The 27770-nt window shown below is 48.5% G+C and overlaps 1 protein-coding gene across 1 annotated transcript in view; it reads right to left on the bottom strand.

The window, feature by feature from the left end:
• COTL1 (coactosin like F-actin binding protein 1) overlaps nucleotides 1-24765 on the bottom strand; it is a 41856-nt gene extending 17091 nt beyond the window's left edge. Inside the window, exons 1-2 of the mRNA XM_045818619.1 lie at nucleotides 24445-24765; nucleotides 24105-24187 (exon numbers count right to left, since the gene is read on the bottom strand). Coding sequence (XP_045674575.1) covers nucleotides 24105-24187; nucleotides 24445-24521 — 160 coding nt within the window. The 5' untranslated portion in view covers nucleotides 24522-24765. The remainder of the gene's footprint in view (nucleotides 1-24104; nucleotides 24188-24444) is intronic.
• Between the last annotated feature and the right edge of the window lie 3005 nt (nucleotides 24766-27770).

Below are 27770 nucleotides of genomic sequence, written 5' to 3'. Positions count from 1 at the left end.
GTTGACAGTGTAGAGGTGTGCTTCTCAAATATTTGTGTATATTTCCCTGGCTGGCGTAGCTCAGTAGATTGAGCACGGGCTGTGAACCAAAGTATCGAGGTTCGATTCCCAGTCAGGGCTCATGCCTAGGTTGCAGGCCACTGCCCCCAGCAACCGCACATTGATGTTTCTCTCTCTCTCTCTCTCTTTCTTTCTCCCTCCCTTCTCTCTCTAAAAAATAAATAAATAAAATATTAAAAAATATATTTGTGTACATTTGACTCTTAGGGGTCTTGCTAAGATACAGATTCTGATTCAGCAAATCTAGGATGGGGCCCTGGGGTCTGCATTTCTAACTAGCACCCAGGTAGCACTGATGCAATGGTAATGCTGAAATGCTGATGAGGTTTTAAAATTATTTTCTAAATCAAGGTGCCTTTCTTCCCAGAATCTTTCTAGGTGCCTCCATGCTGAATCCCACATGTGGATAGGTTTACACTAAGACCACTAGCCCTCTGAGTGTAATGGGAACACAGTACAGAGCTGATCAAGTTCATTGCCTGGTTAGTACCTCAAGCCTCAGCACTGTGGAACAACAACTCTGCTTTCTAATGTGGAACCACCTGCACCATGGAAGCTAAGAAGCAGTTCTCAGCAAGCCACAGACTCCGGATCTGGACTCTACAGTCTAGGCCAGGGGACTCCCAATGTTTATTTCTTAAAGGAAACAGATCATTATGACTATTCGCACTGGCACAGCACCTCAGTTTATAAAGCACACTTACGTTTCACTATCTCATTCGGTCTTCACTACAGTGCTGATGGTGCAGGTGGGGCGGGGTTACTGCCATCACCTTCATCAACATCCAAATCACCATTGGATAGAGGAGGCTCAGAAGTCATGTGATACGCCCAAAGGAACATACTAATGACAAAGCCAGCCTTGAAGCCAAGGACCTAGACAGCTTGGGTATGTCTGCCTACCTGGCCACAGGAGTTCAGTGGGTGCCCTACGTGAGACCTGACCATGGGGTCAGAAGATAACAAGGCAGCGGGACCCTGGATGGTGTGGCTCAGTGGACTGAGTGCCGGCCTGCAAACCGAAAGGTTGCAGGTTCAGTTCCCAGTCAGAGCACATGCCTGGGTTGAGGGCCATGTCCTCAGTTGGGGGTGTGCAAGAGGCAACCGAACTATGTATTTCTCACACATTGATGCTTCTCTCCTTGTCTTTCTCCTTCCCTTACCCTCTCTCTAAAAATAAATTTAAAAAATATTTTTTAAAAAAGACCACAAGACAGTGGGACAGAGAGGAAAGATGGTCTCAAGGGCACGTCACAGGCCAAATCAAAGGGCTTCGTGGCCAACTAGCCATGGGGAGTAAAGAAGGAGACTCCCACGTGGGGGCGAGAGCTCTGTGTCTCACTCCCAAGGCCTCCGACTTGCTTAGTCCCCAGATAGCTGAGCCACAGCTGCCTCATCTGTAAAATGAGGTGATTATTTTTTGTCCTTCCCACTTTTTTCTTTATTGACATAAAAGTCACATAACATAAAATTCACCATTTTAGCTATTTTAAAGCATAAAATTCAGTAGCATTTCGTAATTCACACTATTGTGGCATCATCACCAATATCGAATTCCAGGTTATTCCCATCACCCCAAAACAAAAGCCCGTACCCAGTGGCAATCACTCCATACCCTCCCCTCCCCCAGCCTGAAGCAACACGAATCTGCCTTCTGTCTCTGGATTTGCCTGTTCTGGACATTTCACACAGATGGAGTCATACACTGTGTGGTCTTTTGTGTCTGGCTTCTTTCACTCAGCATGGTTTCCAAGTTCAGCCACATTGTAGCCTGGTTAGTACTTCACTACGTTTACGGTTGAATACTATTTCATTGTACGGATATGCCACAACCTGTTCATCCACTCATCTGCTGATGGACATTCGGGATGTTTGCAAAGATTTTATACCACCCTCATCAGCTGGTCATAAGGATTAAATATGTTAACTGTGAAACCCGCCTGCATTTCAAGGCTCTATCTGATGAGGTAGAACCTTTCCCCTGAAGCGGCAGCCACGGGGAGGAGCTGCCAGGTGGGTCGTGAGCACAGGAAATGAGGCCAGTGGGACTGAGGAACTGAAATTCACACAGCCAGCCACATGTGGGTTTTGAAGACACAGAGAGTGGGGGTAAGCTTCCGAGCTTCTCCCAGCATTCACAGCAGTGTCTGGGAAGCCAGCGCTCTGTTTTGAGTAGTGTTATTGGAGGAAAAGGAGAACTAGCACCAAACTGTTTAATTAAATTGCAGCCTTGACCTGAGGGGGAGGTGGGGACACACATCAGATGCCAAGGCAACACAGTAAAAACAAACAAACAAACAAACAAAAAAGCAAGCAGTCTGCTTCCATGGGAACCACTCTACCATTTCCACGTAGATCAGCCTGGACATTTGGGTTCTGTGACAGCATTTGGGTCCCAACTGCCCAAAGCTGTAAAGGACCAAGTCAGGACCTGGCACAATGTCGGTTAAGTCACACCCTCCACCTCAAGGACACGGGGGACCTGGCCTTCATGGATCTCCCAGAACTGCAGGCCAATGTCATTTAAGTCACTGTGGCAGGCGAGGCTGTTTCCCCGAGTGGATTTGGGGCACTTATCTGACAACGGTTTAACCCAGACGGTTGCTGATGTTTTGAAAATCCAAGAATCATGTGATGCTAATGAATGTTTGCTGCTCAAACTTTGGCCCAATGTTGAGAAGTCATTTTCCTAGCCGCCCACACAGACCTGAAGCCTCTCTCCCCACACTCACCCTGAGGGAGGCTGTGAGGCCACTTTGACCTCAAGCTGGCCTGTGCAGGAGGAAGTTCTAGTTCTTAGACACTGGGGGGAAGGCCTTCTCTCTTCTGGATGAAGTAGGCAGAGCAAACACGCACACACAGCCACAGCGCCACACCAGGAATGGCAAACATTGCACCCCCTCATTTATTGCCTGCTAGTGTTACTCTCTCACCCCGGAAAATGGGGGCACACCGACTGAGAAAGGCACAGTGATGCCTCACCATGCATGTATATGGTGTGCTTGTGCACATCTGTGTGCATGTGCCCCTGCGTATGCACGTGTCTGGATGTGTGTGTGTGTGTGCATTCGTGTATGTGTTTGTGCACTAAGATGGCAAAACTGGCCAGGAGACAGTTGACACTTGAGGTTGCTGTCACCCTCGTTGTGTCACTCAGTCCCCAACAGGGCCAATGGCATCTGTTTCCAGAAGAGGTTCAGGAGTTGAGGGTGCAGGTCTGGGTGGCCCCAATGGGAGAAGCACAAACACACACACCAGGAGCAGACACCCCAAGCCCAGCTGTCAGAGGCCTCGGCGCGGCTGTCTGTGCCTGCTGCTCCGGGGCCGCTTGCCCTCCGCCTTCGGCTCTATGGCATCCAGGTTGAGTCCAAGTTCCAAAACCTCTTAGGAGTTCTCCTCCACTTTGTACCAGCTCTGTGACTTGGAATGTCTGTAAGTCTCCGTTTCCTCATCTGATATGTGCCACATACCTGCCTCATAAGGAACTTGTGAGGATTAAATGAAAGAAATGGGCTGTGCAGGCCTTGGCGGATGGGATGGTTGCTCTCTTCCTCCTACCCCACCTCTCCAGTGAAACTGCTCTCCGAGATCAGCAGTGGCCTCCAACCTGCTGAGCCCGACATGGAGCACACTAGCCTCTGCCTTCTTCACAGGCTTTCTGCCCTGGGTTTCAAAGCAGCAGCTCTTCGGGGAGCACACAGTCATTTAGTCACTCATAATGTATTTCTTGAGGGCCTACTATGTGCCAAGCCCAGCTAAGCACAGGGGTACAGATAAGACCAAGGAGGGTCCTGAAGATAATAGAGGCCAGTATTTACTGAGCACAATGTGCTAGGCACTTACACGTATTTGCGCATTTTAGCACTGCTCACAGTCCCATTTTACAGGCGAAGAAATACGGCTCAGAGAGGTGAAGTGCAAAAGAGCCAGATGATTCCTCCCCTGCCTGGTGGAGACCTGGTTATGTCTAAAGGAGAAGTTCTCAACGTGTGGCCCTCCAAACCAGCAAGCCCAAGGACACATCCGAACATGAATTCACACACTCTGTGACTGAGGCCTGTGGACTGAGTTTAAATGAGCCCCCAGGGGCATCCTTCTGCCCCAAAACCTTGAGAACCACTGACCCAGAGGAAGAGGAGAGGAACAACCGGGCTTGTAGCATGGAGAACTTGCTCCACGCCTAGCAGGGCAAGAGGGTGAGGCAAAAGGCCTCGTGGGCAGAAAAGCTGAAGTGCTCAAAGTTCAGCCTCCACCCCCTTCCTCCCCAGCTGCACACCTTTCACTTTAAGGAAGTGATCATGTAAAGGAGCTTCCTGTGTGGCCTAGTTCTCAACATTGTAATTTACAGAATTAGACATATTAGGTGTGGTTCCTGAGTATCTCACCATCAAAGACCATCAGGACTATCCCCCCAGAGACTCTCTCTCTGCCCAAATCCCACAGCCCAAGAAAGAGCAGAACATATTTAGAAAAAGAGCAACTGAGGCCCTGGCTGGGTAGCTCAGTTAGAGCATCATCCTGATATGCCAAGGTTGCAGGTTCAATCCCTGGTGAGGACACATACAAGAAACAACCAGTGAATGCATAAATAAGTGGAACAACAAATTGATGTTTCTCCCTCTCCCGCTCTCTCTCTCTCTAAAAAAAAGAAAAAAGCTGCTGAACCACGGCACTGGGTAAAATCATCTATTTGACATAAGCTGTCATTAACAAGGATTCGCAAAGGCATCACAAAATCCCATGGAGCCTCATCTAGGGAAAATGTCAACCAATGACAAAGTGAGGTCAGGGGCCCCGTCTCTGAGGATGGCCAGCACCACTGGCCTGCCTTTCGGCCAGCGCCAAGAGCTCACAGTCCAGGCTGAATGCATGTTGAGTGTCCCTGATTTGAGGCTGTGGGCACCCTCCCCTTCCCACCCCATGAGAGTCTCATTCATGAAAAGATGGGTCCTCACAGGATGCTCGTAAAACTCCACCCTCAAAAGAACTTGACCCTTTGGGTGGCCTATGCAGCCTCATCACAGGCAATGAAGGGTTATCAGCCTGAAAGAGCTCCTGGACCAGCCCGTCCCACCAGCCTCAAGGACCCCTTAGAAACCCTAGGCAGGGCCCAGTCGGTTCAATGTCCTACTTCTCCCTTCCAGGCCCCTCACCTTCGTTTACTAAGTTAACACGCAGAATGAAGTCATCACAGGTAAAGCCCTCAGCCTGGGCTTTGGGTAAGTGCCTGGCACAGGGTAAGTGCTCGCAAGCACCAGCTGCCACGGTGTTGAGTTCTCTCCCCTGCAGCCCCTTCCTCCCTCTAGCTCTCCTCTAACCCCCTCCCTCTAAGACCCTACATTTTCCTTCTTTCTCTCGTGCCTCCCCACCACCTCCCCTCCCCACCATCTGTGCCTCTTTCCCCCCTCTCCTCCCTCCTCCTGCACTCTGTCTAAGACCAGACAGGAGGGAGGAATTTAGGAAGAGAGACAGAGAAGGCTGGAGCTGATGCTAAACCTTATACAAGGGACTGTGGGAAGAAACAATAACACAAAGAGGGGAGGTGACCACAAAAGGGCGTGAGAAGAATAGAAAGGAGAAAAGAGGGAGTCAGACTTCTCTGGAGTCACCAAGGCCACCAGGATGAGATGCTTCAATGCTTTCCCAAAAACTATCATGGCATATAATCCACACCAACCTTTCAGGGACCTTCCTCGCCTCCCCTGCCACCCTTGACATCTCCCAGACTCCGGGAATCCCTAAGGGGCAGATTCTGCCCAAACCTTGCCATTATTCTCATCAGGGTGACCTCAAAACGGGATCCTGTCCTGGCTGGTGTGGCTCAGTGGCTTGAGCACCAGCCTATGAACCAAAAGGTCACTGGTTCGATTCCCAGTCAGGGCACATGCCTGGGTTGCAGGCCAGGTCCCCAGTTGGGGGCGTGCAAGAGGTAACTGATTGATGTTTCTCTCACACATCCATGTTTCTCTCCCTCTGTTTCTCCCTTCCTCTCTCTCAATAAAAAATAAAAAATAAAAAATAAATAGGATCCACACTGATGGGGGCCCCTGCCTTCTCTTAAAAAGGACCTAGTCTTCCCCTCTGCCTGCCCCCTAAGCCAGCCCTGGCTGGAGAAGGACAAAACCCAGAGACTAAGTGTCTGCAATGGACCAAGCGGTGTACAAACTTTTCACACTTTCACAAATACTTTGAACAATCTTTTTTGTTACGCACAAAACACATACTGAGTATAAAATAATCAGAAGTATGAGTAAGAGAAAATAAGGGTCTTACCACCCACGGAACCCCATAAATATTTTGATGCATGTCCTTTTGGCCTTTCTAACTACTTTCACATTTTCTAGTTCCTGTTATATCGCACCGTGTACGAAATGACTTGCAGGGACCTGATAAATATCTGCTGGTCAACAGAAAAGAAAGAGAGAGTGAGAAAGAGAAGTAATCATTTCATAATTTCCATCCAACACTGACCTTCAGAGCAAGACAAAGAAAGAGGGAAGGAGACCGGGGAGGAAACTGCCCCCGGGCTCTGTAAGCCTGTGGTTGCTCTAACGCTGACCTGACCTTACACAGTCTCCCTAAGAAGTTATGCAGACACGGCTCAGCAAGGAGAAAACAACCCACACACCAAAAAGCTGAGCTGTCAGCTTCCACCAAGTGAGCTCCCCGGAGGAGGTATGAAAGGAAATGGGAAAGCATTCTAACATCCTGCCACCCAGGGCCAGGCGACCGCGGGGCGGTAGCCACACGGCGCTCACTTTCCAGCAGGCTGCACACGGGCGGGGGGCCCAGGCAGGGACCACAGGACAGGAGGGGGACTTCGGAAGTAGAAAATGTCCTTCCTCTCAGGGACAAAGAGGACCCAGGAGTCTTGTTGGGTGCACCCCCACCCTGCCCAGGGGACCACAGCCTGAGGGTGACAGGAGCCTGCTTTCTGGCTTTCTCTCCTGGAGGGAGAGCTACCATGATCGAAAAGGCCCATAGCATTCGCTCTTTTTCCAAGTGACTCATATTGTTTGCCCCAATGGATAAAACAACAAAAAACCTCCTGTCCCACTCAAAACATGTTTTGAAAAAATTAAAGAGTATACAAAATAAAGACAACTCATCCCAGGGATAACAGCCCCCGTGTACATCTTGGTATGTCCCTTCTTCAGAGAGGATGAATGGAGAGTCTGCTTGCTGATGCAACCTACGCTCCCTGCGTACATGCACACACACAGTCTGCGCTGAGACCACCCTCTACATGCAGTTTGATACTTTTTCCACCCATCCTCAAAGCATGGGCTTCACAAACGACTCCTCCCTCACTGAATCCACATTAAATGCGGAATGGCCCAGCTTCCCTAGTTTGACGGAGAACACCAGAAAACGGAGTACAGGCCAGCCGAAGGAGAAGAAAGATGATTACCCCAGTGGAACCCTCAGGGGGCGGGCTGATCTGGATCCCCAGACTACCGGACAGCCAGTGGTTTTCCCCCAGTGACAAAGCACCAGAACCTTTTCTCTAATGATGACTTTTACTTCCTTAAATGGCAGTCAGTGTGTTCTATGCGACTCCACCTTCTGACTTGGAGATCAGAGGCCTTACCGAGTGCTGGAGGCTCTGAGTCCCTCCCTGCAGCGTCTACAGTGAGACACTCTGGGGACACTGGCGGAGTCAGGGTCAGGCGGCCTGCGCAGGAAATGCCCCTGGTGTGCGCTGCTCTGCATTCTTGCATCTGCTTTTCATAATTTTTCCATTCTGTTGCTGACAGTTAGTAATCTGACAAATGTGTATCGACAATCTGTGGTCCAGAGACAATGTCTGTGCTCAGAAATATGCAATCTAGCCCTGCCGGTGCAGATCAGTTGGCTGGAGCATGGTCCCATAAACTGGTCAGGGCACACGCCTAGGCTGCAGCTTTTGTCCCCTGTCAGGGCACATGCGGGAGGCAACCGATCAAGGTTTCTCTGTCTCCCCTACTCTCTCTGGAATCAATGGATATATCCTTGGATGGGATTAAAACACGTATATAAACATATGCACACAAAATCCAGCCTGGAAAAAAAAAGTATGTGAACACAGTGTAGTCAGTGCCGTAGCAATGAGAGTTAGCACAGGGTGAATAAGAACATTAAGAAAAAAGGAAATTTACTCTGCCTGGGGCTTGGTGATCAGGGCAGGCTTCACAGAGGAGGTGATGTTTGACCTGGGACTTGAAGAGTGGCTTGGAGTTCATCAGCTAACAGGGTAAGTACACAGGGGGCTCATATTACAGCTGGGGTGAGACTCTGACAGAACTACACAGACAAAAGCAACAGCTTCTGTGGACAAGTTCAAAGCGGCTGCCTCCATCAGCCCTTCCATTTTTGACTTGCCACAGGCTGGAGGGAGGGCATATAAATTAGCTTATCATTACTGTGTGTAAAATAAGAATTTAAAGGCTCAAAATGACTTCCACGAGGGCTCCTCCAGCCTGCTCACCCCTACTCCAGGACAGTGGGCACCTTGTCCCGACTGTATCCGAGTGCCCACAATGGCGCCTGACACACTGGCCATGATCAAAAACATTTATTTCCCCAACTAAATGAAGAATCTTTGCTCCATCTCCTGTAGCCACTTTTGAGTCCCCAGTTTTTGGCTGCATTCAGTTCAGTGGGAGATGCCATTTTATGAGAATAAAGCCAGCCCAGGCAGCGTGGCTCAGCTGGTTGGGCGTTGTCCCATGCACCAAAAGGCTGTTGGTCCGATCCCCAGTGGGGGCACATTCGGGAGGGGACCGATTGATGCTTCTCTCTCACACTGATGTTTTTCTCTCTCTCTCTTTCTATGCCCCCCTCTCTAAAATCAATAAACATATCTTCACGTAAGGATTGAAAAACAAATTTCCTGGATTTTAAAGGTGTGGCTTCCACCTGCAGGGAAGAGCAGAGGTGGGCAGACAGGTAACACATAACTGGGCTGGACAAATCTGTCCGTTACAAATGAAAGTGCGTGGGAAGGGCAGAGCGACAACAGGGTGTTCCTAGAATCAGCAATGTCTGCATTACGTGGGGGTTCTTGACCTTTCACGCTCACCTCGCCGAGTACGATGCGCAGGGGGGCAAAGCACACTCCAACCCTGAGCAGCCCGAGGGAACCTCCAGACTGGGTTCTTGTCCCAGCTGCCCTGCCCCCTCAGACCCTCGGTTCTCTGGGCTGGAGGGTGGCTTCTCCATCTCTGCCTCAGGGCCCCCTGAGTGCTGGGGACAGACGCACAGACAGCTTGCCACCCCCCTGGCTGCTAACGACATTCCCAGCCCTTGAGTGTGCCCACACAAGTACAGCTGACTCATTTTACTCTATTGATTCACTTATTTATCAACCCACACTAACATCCAAGGCAGAATTTCCTCTTTTCTTTTATTATTTAATGATTTGAGAGAGAGAAACACTGATTTGTTATTCCACCTTTTATGCACTCATTGGTTAATTTTTGTACGTGCTCTAAATGGGGATTGAACCCACAACCTTGGGGTACTGGGACAATGCTCTAACCAACTAAGCTACCTGGCCAGGGCCCTTCGCTCTTCTTTAAGTACTCATTTCTGACTCAGGGGATTAAGGCAATGAAAGAGATCCTCGGCACCAGCTCTGCACCGGGTTGGATGGGAAGATGGAAACACAGCCAAGGGAACCATGCTGTGCCTGGATGTCAGTCCTCATCGGAAACAGTAGATGGTGTAAAGCCCTCAGAACAAGACAAGTGGTCAAAAACGCTAGACAGGGATGCTGACAAGGAGGATGGTAAGTATCACGGAGCAAATGGCAGCGCGGGGAAACGAGAGTGCACACAATGGAGCCTACGCAGAGCATGTGGCGCCAGGGGGCAGTGGGGCTTGAGGGCAGGCAGGTCTGACAGGGAGGGGCAAGTGACAGAACTAAAAATGCTGACCTAGGGAATAACTGCGGAAAGGACAAAGGTGAAATTCTAGAAGGCCACAGAACATAAGTAGTGGGGATAATATGCATGCTGCTCCATAAAATCCAGAGTCCTCATCGTGGCCTGCGGAGCCAGCCGTGCTCTGGACCTTGCCTGCCCCACCCCTGACCCTGTACACTTGGTATCACCGGCCTTCTTGACCTCTGCCCCCTGCTCACCCCTTCTCTTTACATTTTAAAGATTGAGATTTTATTTACATACCATAAAATTCATCTTTTGTGAATTATACCCTTTATGTGTACAATTCATTGGTTTTTAGTGCATTCACAAGCTGTGTGACCATCATCGCCGTCCAGTTCCACAGCACTTCATCACCCCAAAATGAGACCTCGTACCCATTAGCCGCCATTCCTCACCTTCCGTCCCCGCCCCTGGCAACCACTAACTAACCTGCTTTTTATCTCCATGGATTGCTTGTTCTGGAGACTTCGAGTAAATGGAACCATACAATGTGTGAAGGAACCATACCTTTCATGTCTGGCCTCTTTCACCAAGCATGATGGTTTTAAGGTTCATCCATGTTGTAGCGTGAATCAGTACCTCGTTCCTTTTCATGACTGAGTAATATTCCATTGTGCAGACAGACCACATTTTGTTTATCCATTCATCAGCTGATGGACATTTGGGGGGTTTCTAGTTCGGGACTATTGTGAATAACGCTGCTGTGAGCTCTCATGTGCAAGTGTTTCTGTGGACACGTTTCTCTAGGGTGTGTATACTAAGGAGCAGAATTACTAGGCTTCACCTTTCCAGAAACTGACTTGCCACAGCCGTTGTACCATTTTCCACCCCGACCAGAGGGTTCCGATTCTCTACATCCCCACCAACACCAGTAGTTACAGCCTCCTAGAATGTTGGACACGTTCTCTCACTGGGGATCAATTGGCATCTCCCTACTACTCATGACGCTGAGCACATTTTCATGTGTTTATTGGCCATTTGTACATCTTCTTTGGGGATATTCAAATCCCTTGCCCGTTTTTTAATTGGGTTGTCGTCTTGTTATTGTTGGGCAGTAAGAGCTCTTTATATATACTCTGGACATCAGACAATTACCATATATATGACTTGAGGGTTTTGCTGGGCCCACTCCTCACCCAGATACCTGCGTGTCTGTGTCCTTCTCATTTAGGCCTCTTCTTGGTGTCCCCTCCCCTTCCTCCTTGGACCAGTCTTGCTAATGGTGGCTTCCCTGCAGTCCGTCTGTAGCCCATTGCTTCATTTTATTTTCTTTATGATGCTCATCTCCTGAAATGATCTCACTGTTTGGCTTGTCTACCACCTGTCCCTGCACTTCCAACAGAATGTAAATTCTGTGACTTAGATCCCTTAATTTCCCAGGACCCAGAGTTCCTGACACACAGTAGGTCCTCATTTTAAATTTGTTGGATGAATGAATAATTACAAATCACCAAAGAAGAGAGTAGGTCACTTTCCTGGAATCAGACACATGGCAGTAGGTTTTGCCAAATCAGGAACAGAGTGAGTGGCATCCAGTTCAGCCTGCAAGAGAGAACACAGGCCTTCCTCTGTCCGGCCGGCAGAGGCCAGGGGCACGGGGCGCCTGGGCTCACACAGGGGCTGGTGCTTCTCACTCCTCCCAGAAGCCCCAGCGTGACCCAGAGGGGCCCCTGGCCTGCCTGAGTCAGCACCGTCCTTCATCTGCAAACCATGAACAATATGCTCTACTCTGTAGCCAGGGTAGAGTTATAGCCAGAAAGAGAAGAAAACCACTCCCAGGTCAGATGAGATGACTCCAAGGGAGATCCTTTCAGACCAAAGTAGTGAAGTCAGAATTTCACACTGGGAGGGATGAAGGTATTTGAATTACAGAGTGCTGCTCCCCAGAGACCATCCCAGGATTTCCATTTCAACAAAGGCAGAAAAATTACCTCTGAGCTGTGTATTCCCACTAACGTGATGCCAGCCAGAGGCACAGACCTAGGGCTGTCCCTTAGAGGTCAAGAAAAGAGCGTGTAGAAAGTTCTTAGGAGAGTAGATCTTAACAGTTCTCATCACCAGGAGAAATTATTTTTCCGTTTCTTTTTATTGTATCTGTATCAGATGATGAATGTGAGCTGAACCTATTATGGTAATCACTTCACAATACTATGTGCAAATTAAACCATCATGCTGTACCTTAAAGATACACAATGATGTATGTCAATTATTCCTCAATAAAACTGGAAAAACAGGAAAAAGAGCTTGCCTGTGGCCTTCCCTCCTTGTTTCAAAAGAATTTCAGCTGATGGGTCAGAAAGCAGCAGGGTGTCAGGAGAGGTGGTCAGGCACTGGGTGAGGCACCACTGCTCAGCCTCCGTACCACCCTGAGCCAGTGCCTCCCCATCTCTGAGCCTCGATTTTCCCGTCTATGAAATGGGAGTAACAACAGGGCCGACCACACCGGTCATGGTGTAGATTAAATGAAATCATGACTAGATGACAGGAGCTGGCAAAACGCTGGCCCCAAAGATGCCCGCACCCTGATCTCCAGAACCGGTGACGATGTGCCTGGCACGGCAAAAGGGGCTTTGGAGATGTAACTCAGTTCATGATCCCAACATGGAGAGATGATCCTGGAGGACCTCAAAGGCAGACCCACAAGCATCTTCAAAGGGAGAAAAGGGCGGTAGGAGAATAGGAACCACCGAGATGGTGCTGCTGACCTGGATGACAGTGGGGCAGGGGGTAGGGGAGCGCCATGAGCCAAGGGATGCCGGTTTACTCTAGAAGCCGAAAAGAGCAAGGAAATGGACTCTCCCCACAAGCCTCCAGGACGAACCAGCCCTGCTGACTCCTCAGTCTTAGCCCTGAGAAACTGATTTTGGGCTTCTGACCTCCCAAACTATAAGATGATAAAATTATGTTGTTTTAAGCCACCAAATTTGTGAACATTTGTTGCAGCAGCCATTGGAAACTCATACAATGACCCAGCACAATGGCTGGCATATTAAAGGTTCAGAGTTCACCATTATTTTTTAAAGTATTATTATCACCAAAGAAGATTACACAAATGCATAGAAGATAAAATAAGAATAAAGCACAAGAAAAAAGTGAGATAGATGACCATAAACTAAGTCCAAAACTAACACAGGATCTAAAACAGATTAATTTCAAAATAGACTGATGAAATAAAATACAAAATGCTGACATGACAGCGCCTTCAGACATGGGCCTCTGGGGACCTGTCCCTGCTGTGGCCACTGGACTGAATCTGAAAAGCCAAACGCATAAAATCAAATCGGTGAGGAACACAACCACACAATGGCTCTGGGCAGGAGACCCGGGCCAGAGGCCAGCGGGGGCGGGACATCAGCCAGGGAGCCGAGGGGAGGGGCCTGCATCAGGGGACTGGCATTCACTCATGTATGCACATCCATCAACCCAACAAATGCCTTGGGGGAGAATGCCAGGTGCTGTTCTAGGTGCTGACAGCACAGCGGAGAACCAAGCAGACCCGGATTCTGTCCCCGCCCTCACCCCAGGAGCTCACTCCAGCAGGAAGACGGATGACAAACAGATACAGGAATGCTCACGTGCATATTACTTGAGAAATTGGAAAGTGCTACAGCCCATAGCTTGGGCCCACACAGGGGAGCAACACATCCCCTGACCAAAAAGAGATTGGGACTCGTTAGCCATAAGGGGTAAGGATTCTCCACCAAGGTGACCGGAATGACAAAGTCCCTCTGTCCAGGACCTCCCCATGGAATTGAAGAAACAGACAAACACACAAGCACTGCACAACGTGGTGGCATCACAAAGGCAAAAAAGGCATGTGAGCTGAGGGGGCATTTACACTGGGCTTTGATGGATATATAGAAGTTCTCCAGGAAAGCAAAATGGATGAGGACAGTGCAGGAAGGCTATCCGCAAATCATATGAAAGGGGAAGGGTCCCTAGCTGGGTGGCTCAGTTGATTGGAGCATTGTCCCATACACCAAAAGGCTAAGGGTTCAATTCCCAGTTGGGGCACATACAGGAGAAAACTGACAAATGTTTCTCTCTCTCCACCTTCCCCTCTCTCTAAAATCAACAGGCATATCCTTGGGTGAGGATTAAAAAAACAGGCGGGTGGGAGCAGCACAGAACAGGGGTAAAGCTGGGAACCTCAGACAGATCTGGGTTCAAAGTCCCATTTTCCCACTTACTGTGCCATCTCAAGCAAGTGAATTTCGACTCTCCAGGGAAATCATCAGTTTTCCCATCAGTAAAATGGGGACAACTCCCACTTACGGGTGTCATTGCACTCAGTCCACCCACATCCCTCATGGAACAAAAAGATGTTAGAGGTAATACATGCACAACATCCTCATACTGCCCAGCATTAGGTCATCCCTGGGGTCAGAATCTTAGGTGTCGGAGATGTGCCTTCCTGAGGGGTAGAGGTAGCTGATGATCATCTGTTGGGGAAATTTCCCCAGATGCACTGGAAAACTCCAAGCAGGACACTGCCAAGAGACGGAAGAAAGAGCCTGACAACTCCAGAGCTAAACCAAACAGGACTTACAGACAACTTGGGCAGCGGCAAGATAGTGGATGGCCACAGCCCAAAAGGGGACAGGGGCTTGATATATTGAGCCTCCAGGAACACAGAAGGCTTGTAGCCAATGAGCACATGCTTGTTAAGAACTCATATTCCACTATGGCTGGGGAGGCTCAGCGGATTGAGCGCTGGCCTGTGAACTGAAGGGTCACTGGTTTGATTCCTGGCTAGGGCACGTGCCTGGGTGGCAGGCCAGGTCACCAGTTGGGGCTGTGCAAGAGGCAACCAATTCTATGTTTCTCTCACCCATCAGTGTTTCACTCCCTGTCTTATCCCTTCCTTCTTCTCTCTCTAAAAATAAATAAAATCTTAAAAAAAAGAACTGTATATTCCAAAACGCACACACCCTGAGATGATTTCAAGTCACTAGAAGAAACTTACTTCTTAAAATGAAAGTGACATTGGTCACGTCAAGCACTAGAAACCATTTTGGCTCATAGCATCCTGCCATAAGGGGCACCCATGTCATCTCTAAGCATTTGGACCTTATGGATGAAAGTTACAAAAAGTCCTTACGGGGAGAGAAGTTGGTGCAACCTGATGTCTGCTTTAGAGAGCCACCATGGGCCTGGACCGCACGTTCACTGGAGTCAGGGAAAGCACCCCGTTCAGAATTCAGCAAAGGGCTTGGCACACAGTAGGCATTCAACAAAGGTCCTGGAGAAGGAAACACCATGAGCGGGGGTGGAGCCCTAGGACACACCTACACTGATGGGGCAGGAAGGGAAAGGAGAACCAGCAGAAGGAAGTGAGAACGAGGAATGAGTGATGAGAGACGCAGAGGGAAGCTCTGCAGGGCAGGAGCAGAGGGAAGGAAATTATACTTCCAGTAAGTACAGGTCACTGACAAATTCCTGAGGGAGGTAAAGTAGAATTAAGACAAAGGGATTGCCACTAAATTTAGCAACCAGAAGATAACAAAGACCTATTCGTGGGATTCCGTGCTCTGGGTGTGGGGGTATATCAAAATACTGGGTCCCGCACAAATAACATCGCTTTTTTATTACAAAATCTTTTATGACAAAATCATAAGCATGCTTCCTTCTTATCCCTCCAGAAGATAGGAATATAACAATATAACAATATCATACTCAAGCACACCATATGATATTTTAGGTGAAATGTTCAAATTAAAACTCTGGGTGTGGGGGTATATCAAAATACTGGGTCCCGCACAAATAACATCGCTTTTTTATTACAAAATCTTTTATGACAAAATCATAAGCATGCTTCCTTCTTATCCCTCCAGAAGATAGGAATATAACAATATAACAATATCATACTCAAGCACACCATATGATATTTTAGGTGAAATGTTCAAATTAAAACTATAAATTACTACATCCATATTATTACCCTACCAGCCACACTCAAGCAGGCCTTATTTCTGCCAGACTCTGAATAAGGAGGTAAAGAAAGGAGGGGAGGTAAGCATGTGGACATAATATCTATACAACCCACAAGCAATACTTTCAAAAAGTTAGTGTTAACTCCTAAAGATTTTCAAGGATTAAAAACTCAATTCAATTCAACTAATTGAACAGTTTTTCTGAACAAGAGACACCCTCCTACCGGGAAGATAGACAGCTAGCAACTTTCCCATGGCATATCTGGATACAAACTCAAAAGCAGGCACAAATGTCACCAAGAGGCAATCCAGAAAAGAGCTGTCCCAAGCCTGTGCACCTTATGACACAGACCATGCAGTGGGGCTCCGGACCTCCCAGGAACAGGTGTGTGGAAAGAAGGTAACGGAAGACTGAACGTTGCAGAAAACTATGAAGGCAATGGCTCAATAGCCCTTCGGAGTTCTTCGTAAAAGTCATAACCCAACATTGTTCCTTGAAGAAAGCCCATGCTCAAGCAATGTTTGTTAAATGCACCACTGACAGACTATTTAGCACTTTACAATGTCCAAAGCACTGCCACGGATTTAAAGCTTCCTTTTCACCTCACATTCCCTTAGACTCATAAGAGGATTTCTCCCCTTCCATTCTCACTCAAATTTCTGAAATCCATATGCATATGTGAAGCCAGGGGCAAAAAATCCTAGCGCAGAGCAGCATGATACACAGGCTGCCCATTGCACGTGTGTTGTGCAATACATGCAGCGCCGTGGAGAGCGAGTCTATTTGTCACAGAGCATGGAATCCCACCCCCCTTCTTTTAGTCATGGCCAAGATTCTCAGCTTGACCAAACTCTAGGCTGGCTTTTCAGAGCTTTTTCAACAAGTTTCAACTTGTGGGCTTGTGTGTTTGTGTTCATCTCTGCATTATCTGATTTTAGCAACAATCCTCCTCAACTCAGTGTAGCCAAAATCCTCCACATTCCATATCTGATCAATCACCTGTGATGCCTAAGCATGTTCTTCATTCTCCACCATCCCCTGGATTTCTGATCACCCTGGCCCACCTTCAGCAACAATTGTGTTAGGTTGGTCGGTTTAGCCAGAATGCCCTTTACCCCTGATGTTTCCTCTTGGTAATTTTCCATCTACTGACCCCCCCAACCTGCTCCTTGAGTATAAATTCCCACCTTTCCTTGTTGTATTGAGTCGAGCCCAGTTTTTCTTCCCTACTACAAAACCTCATTGCAGTGGTCCCTACACTGACCACAACAGTCCCCCTGAATAAAGTCTGCCTTACCATTCTTCAACAAGTATCAGAACAAGTAATTTTTCCCTTAACAGTAAACACACCCCCATTCTTCTTAGGACCCATCCCACTGCCTCTCTCAGTGCCTGGTCGGGCTGACCCCATCCAAAAGGGGGGTCGCCCAGGCCCAAGTTAATGGCTTTTGTCACTCTTCCTGAGGCAGCATAGACCAGAGAAGGGGCTGTGCGAGAGAAAGGAGCGCACAGTCAAGGAGGGCCTCCTTTGATCCCTTTCCTAAACGTCTATGTCACGTGGCTGAGCAACCGCTCCTGACATCATTTCCACAAGGGGGGCCTCACTACCACCAGGGACAGCCCATTCTAACTTAAGGACAATTCTCCTGCTTGTGAACCCCAAATCTACCTCTGAAATATTTACTATTTGGTTCTCCTCTACCACACTGGGTAGAAGAAGCTCATGTCATTCAAATGACAGCTCTGCAGACATCTGAAGGCAACACTCATGTCCCCTGAAGTATCACTCCTCCAGCTTAAATATGCCAATTTCCTCAGTCAGTTCTCACATGAAAGGCTTTGAATTCCTTGCCCAATCTGGAGTCTCCTTTCTTAGCCTGTTACCAGCTGCATACCCTAGGAACTATGGCCAGGACTCTTTTAGATGGAAATGTTAAAGAACTCAGTCAAACTGGCTCAAGGAAAATAATTCAGCTGGCTCAAAAAAACTCCAATGGCTGGCACCAAGGGTTTAAGCCATGTCATCCGGTCTCCATTCCCCACCTTTGGCTCTGTTCCTGAGTTCTCAGACAGGTTCCCTCTCCAAACGGCAGATGGGTCCTGTAAGTACTAAGCCTTTTATGCTTATAGGTCTTAACCCCAGAGAAACATAGATTCTTTCTGAATAACTCTATCCAAAGATGAATCTGACTGGCCTGACTTGAGTCACATGGACCCAATCCTGAACCAATCAGTTAACAGAGCAGATAGATTACTCTCATTGTCCAGGTCTTGGTCACGTGCCCTCCCAGTGGGGAGGATCAGTCAGACATCCTGGAACTACATTGGCTGAGCAGGATTATTGCGAAACAGAAGGGAGAAGTTTCCCCTAAATTATGGGATGCTGAACAGACAAAAACATCAACCCCCACACCTCTCTGCGAGTGATGATTGAGCTGAACACTCCAGGCTTACCAGAGCATCACGGGAATATTATCTGCACCCAGACCATCATCACCTGGCCAACATCACAGGGTATCTACCCCAAATAAAACTTCGTGCTGACATTGCCCTCTATGAACGCCCCTTTTCTGGTAACCACCCCATACATCAAGTTTCTTTCAACCTATCCATTGAGGTGCAACACCTTCCAAGAAGGTGCTGCATTAGCAATAACCACATTCATCGAGCACTGACTCTATACCAGGAACTGCCCTGCAAATTTTATATGTAGTATGTCAGTTTATCTTCACAATAACCTGGGCATTATTTGCAATCATAATCCCCATCTTCCAGACAAGGAAACAGAGAATCTCAGAGATTTTCCTAAGGTCACACAGCACAGCAAGGGTACAAGTCAAGGCAAGACACCCTGGCTCCACCACTGATGCTCACAACCCATCAGCTCTAAAATTTGCATCAACAGAAAACTGGATTCATTCCCAGATGCCAGGATTCTTTCCAAAATAAAACTGCTTACAACAGAGCACTTTGGGGTCCATCAATAGAGGACCAGTTAAACAGTGTTACATTTATATGAGGGAACAGTCACTTTAAAAGCTGGGTGATGACAATAAAGTATCAGCTGCATGAGGACAGGGGCCTTCTCTGCTTCTCTGTTCTCAGTGCCTGTAAACAGTGCCCTTCAGAGCAGCTAGTCATGCCCATGGGAAGGAAGGAGATAAGAAGGAGGGGAGAGAAAGGAAGAAGAGAATGAAGGAAGGAGTGAGCAAACAAGCAAAAAATTTCACATAGTGAAACTATGGCTATATCTGAATTATATCTGATTTTTATTCTCCTCCTTTCTCTTAGTCTTGGTTTCTGAATATTCTACAAGGAACAGATATTACATTAAGGCGCAAAAACAGAACATGATTTCATAGGTAGCCCAGGCCACTGCCTCGTCACACGTATGTGGTCTATAAGCCCTTTCTGCTTCAATCGGAGAGATCGTGTGTCCAGTCAGTCTGCTAAATGGCTCCTTTCCTGCGACCTCTGTCAGCGAAGCACTGGCTCCTCCTGCCTCCCGGTGGTTCTCTCAAAGGAACCAGAGACCCTCCAGCAGTTTGACCCATCTCCTCCCCACCATCTCTTCACCTTCCCACCTCTCAGACCACATACACCACTTCAACATTGATTAAGTTCCACCAGTAAGATAACAACCGTAGTATTTAACATTTGTGGAGCATAACTCTGTCCTAGGTACCACAGAATTGCCTCCTTACTCCTCCTAATGACCACATTATAGCAGAAGGGATGTCCAGGTGGGTCACTCACCCGCTCCAGGTCACATAGCTGGCAAGTATTGAAACCCAGGCCGTCCAGTGCAGCCCAAACCTTCAATCACTATGCTAACCACCTCTTACCGGGCACTAAGCACCTACTGCCTGTGCACTGGGGGCAAATGTCTAATGCATGCCTACATGGGGCCTGATGCCTACTGCATGCCAGCCAGCCTAGGAGGATGGAGCACCTACTGTGTGCTGAGCTGGGGCATGAGAAAGCACAATGTCATCATAAGAGCAATAAGAGTAAAATCAGTGACACAAAATAACAGTAACGATAGTCAATGTACACCAGGGGCCTGTGCTGTCATTTTAGATGTAATATTTCTAGCCCTCTCAGCCACCCTAAGAGACAAGGACTATCAGGATCCCCGTTTTACAGATCAGCAAACCGATGCACAGAGGAAGGGATGTCCTGGCCCAAGACGACACAGCCTGCAAGAAGCAGAGCTGGGATGTGAAACTAGAGTTTTTCTGACCACAAAGTATCCTGGCTGTTGAAATAAAAGGGCTCACCCTGGGCTGGGTAGGTGGCTGAATCCTGTTTAGTTAGGCTGAGCTGGAGAAGAATTCCGCCTGGAGGGAATCTCCAAAATTGAAGTCCTGAAGGCTGGGAATGTTAGTCTGAGGCTGTGGATGCACACAGAAGGGTGTGGGGAGCTATTGGGCAGGAGATATGGGTTGAGACAAACTGGTTGGAACAGCAATCAGACAGCCTGCTCTACTTCAATGGGCAGAAAGGAGTTATAGAAGTTTAATGAACAGAGGAGTGACTTGATTCGAGATGTGTATTAGAGTTAACCCAGCAATGGGAGGTGGGGAGGGTAGAGTGAACATAAGATAAGAAAGAGCAAGGGCTAAGAGACTTGCAATAAAATGGTGGGGTGAGGGGCAACAGGCTTGCTTTCGGTTTGCCCGTCTTCTAAAAGCAATACTCACCTACTACCCTGACCTTCCCTTAGGACACCACTCTCCCCCGCTCTGTCTCCTGATTTTGGTGTTGGGTGGGGCTGCCCCTCACCCACTCCAGGGGTGGGCACTAATCCAAGCCTAGCCAGCCAAAGTCCCAGGGGTTGGCTCAGGATGGGCACAGGAACCCAGCCATGCCAAGGAGAGTTTGTCAGCCTGGAGACTTCTGAAATCGTTGGCAAAGTGGCTCTCTTCCCCCGTTGGGATGGCCTGGAAGCTGGGGCAGCTGGCAGCCATCTGTATCACCACTCAGGGAGAAGCTACCCTCCTGACTGCAAGAAGGGCAATAAAGGAGGAAGGCAGAGCTGGGAGGAGGAGGAGAGGGGCCTGAGTTCAGGCAACCTCACCTGCAGCTAGCACTTCCCCTGGGCTTTCCAACCACAGAAGCTACAGACAAGTGTTGTGTGTTGTGGGGGGGGTGTTTTTAGTTTTTTGTGCGGGGTTTTGGCTTAAGCTAATCTGCATAGGGCTTCTCTCACAGCACCTGAAAGATCTCTGACCACTGACCACCCGCACGGGCTGAAGCATAGGGCAGAAGCAAAAGCAGACATGGTGTTGGAACAACTGGCACAGGAGGGGCCAGGTGTGCCCATACGCCAGCAGAGCCAGGGCGGGGCCACAGAGGGTCCAAATCCTGTCAGCAGAGCAGAGGAGGGCAGCCTTTCCAGATCAGCAGCCTTCTAGGAAACAGCTGCAATGGACAAGGAGAGAGCAGGCTGGGAGCTAAGGAACAGTGAGAGCGGGAGGCCGGACAGGTATATTCCATCCTAGAAAATGCTGGGTGGGGAAGGACGGAAGAAGGAAGTCAGTAGCCAGAGAAGGAAGAGAAGGAGAAGGGGGATGTTTGAGAGATAATGGCCCAGGAGGGACTGTCAGGGGAGAGGGGAGAGAGCCCGGGCAGAAACCCCCCACTCCTACCCCTACAGTCCCGGAGCCATGGAGACACAGGCCGGGTATGCTTTCCAGACTTCCCCGTCCTTTGTGCGCCTTGTGAGATGTTTGGAAACAGGAAGTCTACTTAGGGCCACAAAGAGCCCTCCCTGCATCGCAAAAGTGGGTAAACATGTCTTTTGTAACTGCAAACAATCACACAAGCCCCAATGAGAACCTGCTGTACCACTTAGGAAGCCTCATGGCTTGGAGATGAGAATCTAAACCACTTCCTTAGAGCGAAGAGGCCAGGAGCATGGGCCTTGGAGCCAGTTTAGCTGTGTGATCTCGGGCGAGTCACTTAATCTCTCTAGGCTTTGGTCTACACATCTGTGGAAGGGCAACAAATCTCAGTAACAAGGCATGCCAAGTGCAGCGACCGAGGTATAAAGTTCCTAGTTGGTGTTCCGATTCCTTTGTCACTGGGTTATGAGGACACAGCAGTGGGAAGGAACAAGCTTCTCCAAGAGGAACAAGAGCAGACACATCACCCATACTCGCCTATATATTTGTCCAACAGATGGGTCAGGAAGGAAGGCAGCCTTCCAGCCAAAGCAGACGGAGTCTTCAGATTCCATGGTCCATTCATAAGATCAACAAGCAGCAGGGAAAGCATTTTTAGCTCCCCCTGCCAGACACTCCCTACTCCCATCCCCCTGCTTGGGGGAAGGGTCAGAGTAGAAAACCACAAAGCCCAAGGGAGGAAGGAAGTGTTCTCTGACCCAAGCAAGCCTTTCCAGCTCTGCAGGCCCACCGCCCAGGAGCGTCTGTTAGGAATCCACTGACGGGATGGTCTGTCTTCCCCAGGTCACCTGCTCCTACTTGGTGGAGGAAACAATAGCTTCAGAGGTGGAACCCATTCTGATAGGGGGTGGGGTGATGGATGGCCAACAGGAGGAAAGAAATTGCTAGTTGACTGTCCTCAAGTTCAGGGAGGAGGGAAGCTGGCCTGTGAGACAAAGCTTCAGAGCCGGCAAGACAAAAAATACTGCTGAATCTCCAAGTTGTATACAAAATATGGGGAAAGTCAAGAGCTTGCACTTGTTTCACTTGCAAAAGCATTCACCAGGGTGGTGGGAGGATAGAAGTCCGGAGTCAGGGTCCTGGGCCCAAATCCCAATCCCACCAACTCTCCACAAGAGGCCCTGTGCGCCTTATGAAATGTGAGTTGTCAGAGCATTTTATGCAACTGGTATTTGAAACGAATCCTTTACAAAAGCAATGAGTGAATGTCTAGAGGAAGCTCTCAGGGAGACATTTTAGATGGAAAAGCATTTTTTTAAAAAACCCAGTACCACCCAGCCTATAGCATATACTTCATAAATATTCTCTGAATTAGATTAAATGCAAAATATCGTTTGATATTAAGGGAGCAGTTAAGGAAAGGAGCAGCCATGTGGTCCTTGGCACGATTTTGTACTTTTATTTATTTCACAAATAACCGTGTAATTTGCATGGACACGGTCCTGAGCATTTGGCATACACCGACTCACTTATAACAGCCCTCCAAGATTACAGGTGAGGAAACCAAGGGACTGAGAGGTGAAGTGACTTGCCCTGAGCCACACAGCTAGGAAATGGCCACTTGGAGATTCAAACCCACCCACCAGGCTGGCTCGGAGTCCCCACCCAAACCTTCAGGCTGCACTGTCTTTGTCTGAATATATCTGTTTCCAAGGTAGAGACCAGAGGCCAGAGAGAACCCGCTCACCAAACTCAGCTTTTAAAGGCCCTATCACCAATAATGCTTTGCCTTTGCTTCTTTTGAGGGGTTTATGGTTATACACACCACGTGCTCTTTCCTTTTAATGGTTCAACACACACCAGGAAAGTGCACAAAGTTTAAACATCTTAAGTATTTTGCTTAATGATTTCTTACATATGTGCACACCTGTGTAATACCCCCCAGATGAAAATACAGGACTTTTCCACCCCCACCCCAGCCTTCCATGTGCCCCCAGCCATGTCAGTGGCTATCTACTCCAAAATATGACCACTATTCTGACTTTCTACACCACAGATTCACATTGCCTTTTCTACAACTTCACACAAATGGGATCATATGGGGCGTACTCTTTCACACCTGGTTCTATATTCTTCAAATAATATATACATGGAACACTGACATGATTATGGCTGGAAGGAGGATGCAGCTGATCGTTTGTTTCTCTTGCAGTAAGCTCCAGGATTTTTATCTTGGCTCACTGACAGACCGAAGGGCAAGAAGGTTGGAGGGCTGAACACTGGCATTTGGAACCTTGTGAGTTCACTGTGGAAAACCAGTGATCCGCAGGGGGCAAAGGAGCTGTCCCGCCTGGAAAAGCTAATGAGAAACAAAAAGCCAGGAAGTCACCTCTGGTTGTTCTGAATGTCCAGAAGGGAGAAGGCTTTATGAGGCTTTTAAATACTCAAAACTGGTTCCTCCAGGGCCAGAGGCACAAAAGGTGGCGACAGGCTCCTCCCCACGAGGTAGACAATTTCCCCAAAATTCAGGAATTCCCCCAAAGGGCATGTCTCCTACCTGTGCACTGTTGGATGAAGTCCTGATATTCCTCTCCCTGCTCGCCTGGGACGATGGTGGAGCCGTCATATTTAAAAGTCACCCTTTGGATTGGGAGAAGAAAAAACACACACACACATCAGCGTTGGTAGCTGCATGGTGCCGAGCTTCCAGCAGGACAATCTAAAAGATGCTCTGGCTGGGGAGAAGCCAGCGCTGGCTTTCCACGCTGTCCTGGGTTAAGGCTGCGGAAGACAGCACGGGATGACCCTTAATCCGTCCCGTCTGGAAGACGGCTCAGTGCACCAGCCCCTCGCGAGCTCGGGGAGCGGGGCCTGGAGAGCAATGGAAAGTTCCTCACCAGATGACGGCCGAGCTGTCGTCGCGCACCAGGTTGTACGCCTCCCGGCAAGCCTCTTTGTCGATCTTGGTGGCCATCGCCGCGGAGCCGCAGCGGGGACACTCTGTCCAGAGAAACTGAGCACGCCCTGGGCCAGTCGCAGGGTTCGGAGCACTGCGGGGTAGCGCGGAAAGCTGGAGAGAGGCTGCGGCGGACGACAACGGCGGCTAGAGAGACACGGAGTGGCAAGCTCCAAGCTCCAGCGCCCCGGCAGCTGCGAGAGCGTCCAAGCGCGCTCCTGGACCAAGGCCGCGCCGCACCGCCCCCCGGCCGCACAGCCCGGGCCCCCTCCTACCATTCGTCGCTCAAACCACGGCCGACACGCCCTCCCTTCGTCATTGGTCCCCTAGATTTGGGGGCGGGGCATCTCTACTCCTTGGTGGCCAATCTCAGCTCAGGTGGGTTGCGCAATTTCGCAGGGGGGGCTGAAGAAGGGGCTTATTGCACCTCCCTCTCCCTCCTCCCTCCTTTTCTCTTCTCCGTAGTCCTCCCTCTCCTCTCCTCCCAACCCCACCCCCGTTCTCCCACTGCCCCAACTCTTTATTTCCCCACTTCCTCCTCCCCAAGTCCTCTTCCTCCTCCCACTGCCCTTCTCTACTTTCTCCTTCCTCCTCCTCCTTGTTCCTTCTTCCTTCTGTTCTCTCCCCCTCCCCTCCTCCCCTCCCCTTCTTGCTGGTCCCCCTCTCCCCCCTACCTATTCCACCCTCTCCTCTTTCCAACCTCCTCCTCTCCCCTCCTCCTTTCCTTTCTTCATCCTCACCCCCAGCTCCTTCCTCCTCTCTACACCGTCTTCCTCCTCTCTACACCGTCTTCCTCCTCCCATCCTTCCCCTTCCCTTCTCCTTCCCTACTTTTCACTCCTCTACCTTGCATCTCCCTCCTCCCTCTTCCCCCTCTTTCCTCTCCCGCCCCGCCCCCAATCTGCAGAGCTCCACAGCTCCACATGGAACCTCCAAGTGGGTGACTTAATGCATCAGACCAAAGGAGACAGCCCCATCCCCTCACTAGTGTTTGGCTCCGAGATTTCTAGGTGGGGAGGAATTGGGAAGAATTAAGTATTTTAAATAGGAGGGGATAGAAAGTGGACTGCTTTTGGATCCCACCCAAAACGCTGGTGGGATCACTGTTTACTTTGTATTCTGGTTATTTGCATTCAGGTCTTATCTCCCCCTTTGGGTTCCTTTGAGTGCAAGAGCTGACTCACTCTGTCTTCATTTCCTCACTGACTCACTCATTCATTCCCTCACCCAGTCATTCCACAAAGACCAATTACAATGTCAAAACAGGTAAAGGGGTCAGCCCTGGAGACCAGACTCTTGAATTGCATCAGGCACTGCCACTCTCTAACTATGGGTCCTTGGGCAAGCCTCAGAAACTCTGAGATTACTTTCCTGGAGGGAATAATACAAGCACTGACATTGTTTATGGTTTAGCTGAAATATGTGTAAACAAATATATTAGATATTCGGCAAAAGGTCATTGATGTTGATTAAGCAATTAAAATAAACCCTAAATAGAAACCCAAAAGGTCAGGGATGAGGTCCAGTTCATAATAAATTTCTCAGTGGCAAACAAACATATCAATCAATCAATCATCAATGGGTAGGTGGAACCGCATTTCCAGGAAAGTAGGCACAGGTGTCACTTTTTGTGGGAGAGGACCAAACTTTCCTCTACCCTCAAGATTCTTTTGGCTGGTCTAATAACCAAATAGACATCAGACAGTTTAGCAAGAGAAATAGGCAAATTTAATACATACATATGCATGGACCCCGCACACACAGCAGGTTCAGAGACAGCAAGAGAACATGGGTATATAAGACATTCTGAGCTAGGGATGAGGTAAGGTGCCTTGGAGGCTTCAAAGCATTATTGAAGAGTGCTAAGAAGAGCAGATGCTTGGCAAATAGAGGTTTGTCTTGCCATATAGATAGGTCAGAAAAGGTCATCTCTGATAATGGTTTAAGACCCTTAATTCAAGTTCTTCTAGGTAGTTAAGGGAGGGGCAGAAGTTTTTCTTGAGCCCGAGGCTACAGTTGCCTTTAGTTCAAAACAATCAGCGCTCCACAGAGGCACTCTTGGGGTGACTTGTTCTGAACCCCCACACTATAATTAAAAGACAACAATAAAAAAATTCCAATGTCAGGTAGCCCAAAGCAGCTCCTATCTGACTCCTTGATAAAGGTAATAGGACAATTGGCCATTGGAAAGAAAAACAAAAATGGATTCGTACATCACACCATTGATCAGGACAAGTTCCAAAAGGATCCAGGATTCAAGTATAAATCAGGGAAACCACGAAAGTTCCAGAAGAAAACACAGGAAGCTTCTGTTATAAGTCTGAAAAGGAAAAAGACCTTCTAACCATGATTAAAATTCAGGAGTCATACCAAAAGATGGATACATTTCAAATATTTTTTAAAAAGTCTTCCTCAAGGGCAAAAAAATATTACCTCATGTGTAAAGTGTAAAAACAAAAGGCAAAACAGTGAAAAGTATTTGCAACTCAAGTCACAATGAATTAGTCTTGCTGACGTAGAGAGAAGCCAATCAAAAGAAGAAGATGCTTAATATTAACCCTAATTAACAGAAATGCAAATTAAAGCAGGACTGAGATACTTTTAAAAAAATAAGTGGGTTGGCAGAAATCAAAGTGTGACGAGCCTGCTTTGTTGGTGAGATTATGAAGACCCAGGCCCTCTTACATGAGTACGTAACAGGTGGGAGTGGAAGTTGGCACAACCGCCTCTGAAAACCATTTGGCAGTATCTAGAAAATTTACCAATCTATGTGCTCTTGACTAATCCATTTCCCCTACAGGGTAAGTGATGCCCATTCCTGGCTGGACACTGGAAACACCAGGATGCCCTTGTCCCCCTCTTAGAGATTCTGAAGTAATTGATCTGAGGCATGGCCTGGGTGCTGGGATTTTAAGAGCCCCCTAGGTGATTCTCATGTACAGCTGGGGTTGACGGCCACTGCTATAGATACACTCATGTGTGTGCGTGTGTGCAAAATATATTCAATGTTAGTCACTGAGTTTTATTTGTAGTAGCAGAAGATTAGGAATAACCTGAATGCCATGCCCATCAGTAAGGGGCTGGTTGCATAGAAAATAATAAAAGTATGCCATGGAGAATTATGCAGCTGTGAAGGAGGTAATGATGGAGAGAAAGAGAAATATCTCTCTATGGAACATTCTACAACATACCTCACAAGCCCTGGCTGGTGTGGCTCAGTGGATTGAGCACTGGCCTATGAACCAAAAGGTCACCATTCAATTCCCAG

The sequence above is a fragment of the Phyllostomus hastatus genome, unplaced genomic scaffold (assembly GCF_019186645.2).
Source record: "Phyllostomus hastatus isolate PE091 unplaced genomic scaffold, TTU_PhHast_1.1 phas_scaffold_345, whole genome shotgun sequence".
In the NCBI taxonomy this organism is placed as follows: domain Eukaryota; kingdom Metazoa; phylum Chordata; class Mammalia; order Chiroptera; family Phyllostomidae; genus Phyllostomus; species Phyllostomus hastatus.
This window is presented reverse-complemented; position numbering and strand designations above follow the sequence as displayed.